This window comes from Vombatus ursinus, unplaced genomic scaffold (genome assembly GCF_900497805.2).
Source record: "Vombatus ursinus unplaced genomic scaffold, bare-nosed wombat genome assembly UNPS02014181.1, whole genome shotgun sequence".
In the NCBI taxonomy this organism is placed as follows: Eukaryota; Metazoa; Chordata; class Mammalia; order Diprotodontia; family Vombatidae; genus Vombatus; species Vombatus ursinus.
The window spans coordinates 326,625-335,933 of record NW_020953959.1 but is presented as its reverse complement, the minus strand read 5'-3'; the positions used below and the strand labels follow the sequence as shown (position 1 = coordinate 335,933).

Below are 9,309 nucleotides of genomic sequence, written 5' to 3'. Positions count from 1 at the left end.
TGCACCCTTGTCCTTGGGCTCTCTGGCCTGGCTAAGCCACGGAGGGTACAGCAGCATGACTAGACGTGGGAGGCAGCTTCGGTTAATGCCTTCTCTTCATGCCTGCCGCAGGTGGATCACGCCAAGTCTTTGCACTATATCGGGGCAGGAGTTGCCTTCCCAGCAGGGCTTCTCTTTGTCTGTCTCCACTGTGCCCTCTCCTACCATGGTGCTGCTGCTCCCCTGGACTTTGCCATAGCTCACTTCCGCGCCGCTCTTGCCGTTATTGCCTTTGTCGCCCTGGTCCTCAGTATCCTTCATGGGGCTGATCCTTGGAGAACAAGGGAATCCCAAGAGAGTGATAGCTAGTTTACCGAGGGCTTTGTGTATCATCTTGTTTGACCCTCGGCAGCTCAGGGAGGTAGACGGTATTTTTGTCATCTCTTAGTACAGATGAGGAAACTGAGGCTGAAGAAACTGAGGTCAAGTGGTGGGACTGCTGTGGTCTGAGGCAAGATTCAGACTCGGTCCTCCTGCCTCCCTGGGCCATCTGGCTGCTTCTAGGTGTAGAATTCTCCCATCTGCCCCTCCTCCAGCCCAAGTAAGGTTGGGGGTGGGGGGAGCGAGGGGGAAGGCTGGGAAGGTATCATACGGATCAACTCCCTGAACGCACAGTTCCCGCGTAGGGGCATGGGCAGTCTCCACAGCGGTTGGATTCCTTAGCCTTGGCCACAGGTGGCATCTTCTTTATCCACGAAAGCTCCCAGCTCCAACACGTGGCTGCCCTGGCCGAGTGGGTTTTCGTCATGGACATCCTCATCTTCTACGGCACTTTCAGCTACGAGTTTGGGGCAGTGTCCACAGACACGCTGGTGGCTGCCTTCCAGCCGGCCCCTGGCCGGGCCTGCAAGTCTCCAGGGAGCAGTAGCACCTCCACCCACCTCAACTGCGCACCAGAGAGCATTGCCATGATATAAAGCGGAAGGAGGTCAGTGGGGGACAGCCGAGGCCCCGCTCCTCCAGCTTCGTTGGGTTTCTTTTGTACCAAAAAGATTTTTTTTTTTTAAAGAAAGTATTACTGATGGGGTGCATCCTCCCTTTGGGGGAGGACCCATCAATGTCCTCAACTTGACACCTGTGCCATGAAAGAGCAGCGACCCCTGCTGGCTGCCTGGGGGGCAACAGTCTGCTCAATCCCAGTGTATTGTTTTCAGTTTGTTTGTCTTTTTTTTTTTTTTAAACACTCCCTATCCTCATTTATTCACCAATCCAGCCCTTATGGTGCCTTCTGCTCCCCACTGGTTCTGAGGCCAGGCCACTGGAGTCTTTCTGCAGGAATTTTGGGGGCTGGGACAAAGCAAAGGGTATAGGAAGGAGGCAGCTAGTGAGCCCCCCTCCCCCCAGCTCTCAGACCATGCCCACAGGCTCAGCCTTCCAGACTGCTGAGACTTCCTTCCCTTTGCTCCTCCCTGCTTCCATTAGGGCAAGTAACCCAGCAGAACCACACGGATATTTTAGTACTTTTTTATATCTATTAAAAAATCTAACTCTTGAGTGTTTGGCGATCTGTTTTGAAGAACTGAGCATCTAGCTGGGGGAAGGGCTTTTCATTGGACCCAAGACTGCAATGTCTCCATTTTAGGAAGGGTGTTGATGAGCTGAAGGAGCATTGAGAGCAACAGGGACAGTCATGGACTTTAAGATGCCACATGAAGGTGGCTCAAAAGGGACACAAGAAAGACAGAAGTCTGGCTGAGGCCAAGGGGCCCTGGGTTCAGATGTTTGAAGGGTTGGCTCCAATGGGGAGAAGGGTGTCCAGGGGGAGCAGAGTTAGGAACAATGGAAGCTGGAGAGGCAGACTTAGGCTGGGTCCTTGGTTACACACACACACACACACACACACACACACACACACTCTCTCTCTCTCTCTCTCTCTCTCTCTCTCTCACTGTGAAGTCTCCATTCAGAGACCCCACCCAACTCTGAAGTGCTGTGAGCTGGACCACACCCCCAGAAGCTTGGCCCCCTAAGTGGGCTGCCCACTACTCCTTCCTTAAGGATAGCTTTTCCTATTCTAAGTTTAGGACGGTGGCCAGTAAGGTTCTTTACCTTCCCTTCTCCAGGGATTCATGACTGTCCTTTGAACTCAAGGCCTTAATCTTTGGTTCTTTCCTGTCTCCCATCTGCACTGAATCTTCCCCATCCGAAGCCAGCTCTCCAGGAGGGGGAGAGAAGGGAGCACCAAGAAGCCCACTGCTCCATCCCACCCACTCTCCTTCCACTAGCAGAGATGGAATGAAAGCAAGGCTTCCACTTTCTCAGGGCACAGATCCTCCCAGGCAAAGGTGCTGTTGCTCAGGGTGAGGAAACCGTTTAATTGACACGAGGAAAAGTAATGGGAGGGGGAAAAGGAAGTCCATCATGTGTACATGGCTCCATGGAGGTATTCAAGACGATGCTGTTGCTGCTGCCGCCGAGCCTACAGGGGGAGAGTAGGAAAAGTTAAGGGAAAGCCCGCCTGATTCCAGGAGGGGTAGTTACCTAGCCTCCCTCCAGGGGCCTGTCCTGTAGGACAGGGAGAGGGCCAAAGAAGTCAAAAAGACACAGCCTTGCAGAGCATCCTCCTACGTGTGGTTCCTACTGATCTTCACAGAAGCCTGAGGACGGGCCAAGGGTGGACATGTTTATACCTGTCTTCCAGAAAAGGAAACAGACTGACAGAGGCTGGCTTACCCAGATTTACACAGTCTCAAAGAGGCAAAATCAAACCTCAAACTCAAGGTCTTTTGACTTCCAGGCCAGGGCTTTCTGTAGCTTGGGTAGGGGAAATGCCATGAGGGTGGGCTCTATTTTCCCCATCCTGGAGGGTCAGGCCAATTCCATTTGTACTTACCTTGTCTTTCTTATACGCTTCATACTCTTCATTGTCTGTGGGCAGCTCACATCTGCAGAGTGGGCAGGAGTTGGTCTAGGTAAACAATGGGAGTGATCATTCCATTGATAAGCATTTATTAAATGTGCTACAGGTATCTGGGCTACAAAAACAGTTCCTGTCCTCAAGGCATTTACATTTTTTTGGATGGGAACAATTTGTACACAGAGTAATAAATACCAAGTGATTAGCAAGTGGCAGGATTGGGAAAAGCCTCGTGTAGAAAGGTAGTATGGGAGCGAGCTGGGGATTCTAGGAGGCATAGGAGAAGAGGGAGGGACTTGTGGGTCCCCTTTCTACTTCTTTCCAATTTCAGTTCCTCTGGTTACAGCTCATTTGATTGTGACTTTCATCCTTAACATTCCAACACGAATAGGAATAAAGTTTAGGTCTATGGGTGTGTGAAGTAAACAAATGGTGAGGGAAATGGGTACAAGAGAGAGGGCAGGGGGCAGATTGTGCAGAAATCTCAGATACCTTGCCCAGCCATGGTAGAATGCAGTCTGAATGGAAGAGGTGCTGGCAGGGCATCTCCAAGGCAGTCTGTTCCTCCTCAAACTCCAGAAGGCACACAGGGCACTTCAGACCCTTGTCTGGTAGGAAAACTCTTATTAGCCTGGGTACACTCTGCCGCATAGATCACACCTTACCACCCCCCCATCCATTTCAGCACTATGGCCTTCCAGACCAAGACTGAGCTAGGGGTGGGGAGGGCGGAGGAAGAATGCTAGGGTCTGCCTTGGCTGAAGAGTAATGGAAGGTGACTGGATGAAGGAGGCCCCTCACCAGCCTGGGCCCCTGTGATGATGGCTTTTGGCAGGCTCTGGACAGCTCTCTTGGCGGCAGGAGGAGGCAGTCGGTGGTCCCAGTCTGTGAAGTCGGCAGATGCTAGCTCAATGTCCATCCCGTTGAAAAGTGTCCTAGAAAAAGCATTTGGAAACAGGAGGAGGGCTGTTAGATCAGGGCAACAATCCCTCTTTCCTGGGACCCTTTTACCCACATGATTTCTAACACCAGGACTCTGATGTCTCCCAAAGCCTCCCCTAGCCCAGGACTTTCCATTTCAGTAACTGCTTCCCTGGGCCCCAGGCACACCTAGGAGCCTCGGAGAACGCCCCCTCCGTCCTTCCCGAGCCTCGCAGAACGCCCCTTCCCATCCCTCCGGAGCCCCTGATAACGCCCCCGGCCCAGCCCTCCGGAGCTCCGGATCACGTCCCCGGCCCAGCCCCGGGCGATGACGCCCCCGCGCACCGTGCCAGCTCCAGGAGCGCATTCTGCCGGTACTGTTCCTCCGGCACTCCCGGCTCGCAGTCGTGCTCCTCAAAGTAGGACGCCATAGCAACCGTGAAACCTGGCCGGCAAGGGGCCCCTGACACAGTGATGAGGCACGAAGTGATACCGCCCTTCTCGCGCCACTCTGGCCAATGGGAGACCAGCCTCCGTCAAAACGTCCAATCAGAGCCTTCAAAAAAGAGGACTCCACGCCCCTCCGGGATGCGAGACCCCGGAAACCTCAAGCTCACTTTTCCATTGGTCTGTGTGAATCAGGTGGTCTGAAGCTCGAGCCAATGGAGGCAGCCCGCGATCCCAGGTTTTCATTGGTTGCTGGCCTCAGGAGGCGGAGCCAGGGCAGATTGCCAGGTAAGGGCTGCGCCGGCCCCTACTGTCTCAGTGCTGCCCCCACGCACCCGAGGTCTTCTGCCGATAATCACATTGGTACTTGGCCTTGGAGCCTGGGCTCAGTCTCACCTCCTCCGGGAAGGCTGCCTGTGTGGGAGCGTCATTTCTTTCCGCCCTGCCCGTGGGCCGCTCTTTGCCCTTCTTGGCATCAAAGCACTTACATCGGAATTGTAGAGAATGTCCAGTCCAATTGATGGTCCAAGGTCACCAAGTAGCATCTCTGGACTGTGACCCCGGCGCCTCTGACCCCAATGTGCACTCGGCTTTAAGACCTTTGAGGATGGGGGTAGTCCCTTCTTTAGAGTCTCAGCACAAGGCTAGCACAGAGCAGGCACTTACTAAATGCCCATTGGTTTGTCACACCCCATCCTGATTTCAGCCAAGTGGACCCTACTAAGATCTCATTGAGGGGCACGGTGCTCCCTGATGCAAGCACCTTCTCAGCTCATGCCCTTTATGGCTTGGGTGCCCAGGGCTCTCAGGGAATTATTTAACTATATAATTATTTAAATATATTTAAAACTGAATCAATATGTGACCCTGGAAGGTCCTTATGTACTGATCTGTGGCCCTCATTTCTATGTGAGGTTGATACCTTTGCAAACACTATAAAGGGCCCTCCAAAGCGCCCTGGAGGATCATAGCTTTAGAACAGTAACAGACCTCAGAGGCCATTTCATTCTACCCTCTCATTTGAGACAAGTGACTTGGCCAAGGTCACAAGCGTAGTAAGCAATGGGGTGAACTTTGCATCCAGGTGCTCTGATTCCTGGGTAGGCTGTCTTTGGCACGAGGAGCAAGGGGAGAAAACTCTGGACCTAGAGAGTCAACAACAGATATTATTGGAAAAGTCCATCTCAGTTGGGGACAAGATGTCCTTTGAGAATGGGAAACAGGTTTGCTAACAAGTCTGTCACCCCCTAAGTAGAGAACCTCCCCTGAGCACTTCACATAGAATCCAGACTCTGGTCTTTTACCCAAGAGGGGTTTTTATTCTGCTTTACATAGCAAGGGGTGATTTAGCTTGTACCCCAGGGGGACGGGGAGTTGGCAGGGGCAGAGGGCATCGTGCAGGGGTACAGCTGGGGGAGTCAGCTCCCCCAAAGAGAGCTCCTCAGGGATTCTTCAACTCCAGCACCAACCAGTGTTCCTTAGGGGAGCCCAGTGGTTTGGGTGGGGTTGGCTTCTCATCCCCCATGATGCAGTTTAGTCTCCCGGCCTTGGATCAAACCCCCAACCTTTGGCTGTGGCCCCCTGGTGCCACGCTGCTGCTGGGTTATGAAGATTCACAGGACGCTCCGTGGTGGCCACAATAATCCACTTCAGGAGGGGCAGCATTAAGGCCGTGATGATCAGGCCCAAGAAGAGGCGGCACCGAATGTTCCCGTCCAAGTCTGCCCAAGGCTGCTTAAGAGCCAGGGCCTTGTTTGCCCTGGCAAAAGCATTCTGGAATGGCAGGGGCCAACGAGGGTTATCAATGTGGACTGGAGAGGGGCTCCTATCTCCCCAAGCCTTTCCCTCTGTAGCCTCCAAGGCAGCCAGCCCTTCTGTCCTCAGCAGTTCTCCCTCAGCTCCCAGACTCCACTTGCCTCTTAGAACCCCTGAGGTAGAACGGACTTCGGAAGGAAACTAAGCTCAACCGGATCTGAACAAGAATTCTCTTCTACAGCCCAGATATTTCACATTTCCACATCCTACGATGGGAAATTCACTACCTCACAAAGCAGCTTACTCTATCCTTGGGGAAGCCTGATTCCTTCATTTTTATCTTCCACTGCCCACCCCTCCCCATCTCACTCCCTAACTCATGATGACCCAATGGTCCCTTCCCAACCCATCTGGTCGGAAGGCAGGACTGGACTGAGTACCCTGGGATCACTCCCTGCTCATCTCCTAGCACTGAGCAATTAGGACCAAATTCCCCTCATCCTAATTCTGACCACAATCAGCAAGCCTCACTACCCTTATTGATCCTATACCTCCTATATCCTGAAGAAACCCCAACTTCATAGGTCTTCAGCAGTCCTCAGAACCTCAACTGCTAGATCAGTACAAGCAAAATGTAGAGGTAAGACACTGAAGTTTCTGCCCATTATATTCACATCCTAGGGACCCCCATCATGAATGGCTCAATCATTTACTCAGGCCCAGGGATCCCCTCTTCCCTCCTCCCATCACAACCCCCCTCCACCCGCTATTACAGACCTGATCTGAGAGGAGACGTTCCCTCCTTTCAGCAGGATCCAGGCACATCTCCGGATCCTTCCCTGACTGGGCAATAAGGCCCATGTTAGTTCATGTCCCCACACAACCCACTTCCCCACACACCCAGATCTGCCATGGGGCCCTTTGGTGGACTTATGGGACTGGACTTCTGGAAAGAAGGACATGACTAGTCCCCTCCCACTTCCATGGAGTCATAGATCATTAAAAGTGGTTACAGAGTGAAGAGGATCTTAGAATTGAGAGGTATAAAAAAACCTTAGCTAATCATCCAGTCTCTCAAATCCTGGTCTTCTGAACCCATCAGGGGGACGATGCCACTGGAGTTAGCACTATTCTCCTGTCTACACTAGAGTTGGCCTTGCGATTTAGGGAAGGGAACACTGCCATGGGGCATCTCAGGTCTGGCAGCAGGGGATACTCACTCCCCCAAGCCTGGCCCTACCTTTTCTCTCCTGTAATCTTCATAGTCCTCATTATCTGTAGGCAGCTCATATCTGCACAGAGGGCAACTGTTGGTCTGGGAAGACAGAGTGGGAATGAAGATGGTCCAGGGTCCATTTCTCCCTCTCTTCCCTTCCCATGGTGTCACCTCTGGGGTCTGTGCCTTAAGGTTATGTTTAGAAGAAAGCTTCTGTCTGTCTGTCTCTTGAATATCCCCGATATTCAAGATCTATGGATGGGCAGGCCAATGTATATTAATGGGGCTGGACACCAGAAGGACTGTTTGGGAAGCTGGGGATACCTTGCCTAGCCAGGGCACGATGCAGTCTGAATGAAAGAGATGCTCACAGGGCATCTCCAGGGCAGTCTGTTCCTCCTCAAACTCCAGAAGGCACACAGGGCACTTGACACCTGCGTCTGAGAGGGGAAGCTCATCACATCAGGCCCTGTTTCCTCCACCTTCCCACCCCAATCCCTCCCAGTGTTGTCTCCTCAAAGGCAGGCCAGTCTCTAGGGGTATTTGACCCCCTCATTGAATTTTTTTTTTCACCCAGCCTGGTCTGGAAGATTGAACAGGGAGTTAGTTGCATGCTGGGTAGAGGAAGAAGGGGAGGGAATAATGTTGGTTCCATAAAGATCAAACAGGTAACTGGGAAGTGGCAGAGAAAAAGGAGGGCCTGGGGGAAGGCGGCCCCTCACCAGCCTGGGCCCCTGTGATGGTGGATTTTGGCAGGTTCTCCACGGCTCTCTTGGCAGCAGGAGGAGGAAGTCGGTTTTCCCAGCTAAAGAGCTCACCTGTTGGCAGCTCAATGCCCATCCCATTGAAAAGTGTCCTGGGCAGAAAGAAAGTCCCCAAATATACCAATATATTCATAGCATCATTTTGTATGTTTGTGATAAGATGACTGGAAACAAAGCCCATTGGGTGGGAAATGACTAAGGAATGGCTCATGAGTGAAACATGCCCTGTAAGAGATGACCGTCAGGAGGATCCAGAGAAACACGGCAAAACTGGCATAAAGAAATGCAGAAGAAGAAAATCGGGGAAATGATACGTGCGATCATCACGCTAAGGTAAATGAAACCAGCTCTAAAACAGTGTGAACTCTACTGGATCTTCAAGACAACCTCACTTGCAGAGGACAGATGAGGACACACCTCCCTCCTCTCAGTCTGGGAGGGGGAGGTGTCCATGGGGATGGAATGTGGTAGTATGCACTGTCAGATACCGTTTCCCTTGGCTTTGCTCAAGTGTGCTTTTTTTGGTGCAGAATGAGTTTAATGGAGGAGTGGGTGGAAATGTAAATTGGGAAATGACCATGATATAAAAACAATGACAAAAAAAAAAGTGTTCACTGCAAAGATGGTTGAGTCACACCAGGGCAGTGAATGCTCCCCAAACCCCAACAATTCCTACCTCCAGCACCCCCTTTCCCAGATAAATCTCAGCTTTAGTTCTTCTCAGATACTAGATCCTTCCCCCAACCCACCCACCCCTCCAGATGCCCCACCCCTGCCCTCCAGCAATGCCCTTCTCTGGACATTTCCCATACACTCACCAAACAACCCCTCCCCTCCCATAATCCCTTGCCTCTGGTTTAATTTCCCCCTTCCCTTACCCACCCTACACCAGAAACCTAATGTTTGGCCCCCTGATGATATCATTGGTCCTATTTTATTCCAAATCTTAGGACAAACAGCTGCCCAGTCCCAAAATAATCTTCAACTCGGGGATCACTACTCCCCCAATAATTTCCCCCTCCTCAATATCAGGTAATTTTCCCATTCCTTAAACTCAACCCCCAAATAATCCTTAATCCGTAGCTCCCAATAAACCACTCCCTTCACACACATACACACACACAAGAATGCACACACCTCCCCCCTCTCTTTTCCACACAATCCCTAGCCTGAACAAATCTGGTCCTCAACCCCCAATTTTGGACTAGACAGTCCCACCTCCACCAATAATCTCTAGCCTAGAAAAGGAGACCCCCAGATAATTCCTCATCTCTGGACAAGGAAACCCCAGATAATCTCCATCCCTCAAC

The 9,309-nt window shown here is 51.9% G+C and overlaps 3 protein-coding genes across 4 annotated transcripts in view; 1 reads left to right on the top strand and 2 right to left on the bottom strand.

Moving 5' to 3' along the window:
• Positions 1-1,533, top strand: part of TMEM150A (transmembrane protein 150A) — a 5,237-nt gene extending 3,704 nt beyond the window's left edge. For both annotated transcript variants that reach the window (XM_027860428.1, XM_027860429.1), the window contains 2 exons: positions 112-289; positions 715-1,533. In XM_027860428.1, the coding sequence (XP_027716229.1) occupies positions 112-289; positions 715-956 (420 nt within the window). In that variant the 3' untranslated portion in view covers positions 957-1,533. The remainder of the gene's footprint in view (positions 1-111; positions 290-714) is intronic.
• Positions 1,534-2,325: 792 nt separating this feature from the next.
• LOC114041804 (E3 ubiquitin-protein ligase RNF181-like) lies at positions 2,326-4,510 on the bottom strand. Its single transcript, XM_027860430.1, is given in 6 exon segments — positions 2,326-2,458; positions 2,873-2,947; positions 3,389-3,504; positions 3,698-3,831; positions 4,163-4,380; positions 4,382-4,510. Coding segments are annotated over 6 exon segments (732 nt in total). The 3' UTR covers positions 2,326-2,398.
• Positions 4,511-5,555: 1,045 nt separating this feature from the next.
• The window catches only part of LOC114041830, a 4,624-nt gene continuing 870 nt past the window's right edge, over positions 5,556-9,309 (bottom strand). The window contains exons 4-8 of the mRNA XM_027860469.1: positions 7,958-8,091; positions 7,560-7,675; positions 7,260-7,334; positions 6,797-6,862; positions 5,556-6,037 (exon numbers count right to left, since the gene is read on the bottom strand). Of these exons, the coding sequence (XP_027716270.1) occupies positions 5,798-6,037; positions 6,797-6,862; positions 7,260-7,334; positions 7,560-7,675; positions 7,958-8,091 (631 nt within the window). The 3' untranslated portion in view covers positions 5,556-5,797. The remainder of the gene's footprint in view (positions 6,038-6,796; positions 6,863-7,259; positions 7,335-7,559; positions 7,676-7,957; positions 8,092-9,309) is intronic.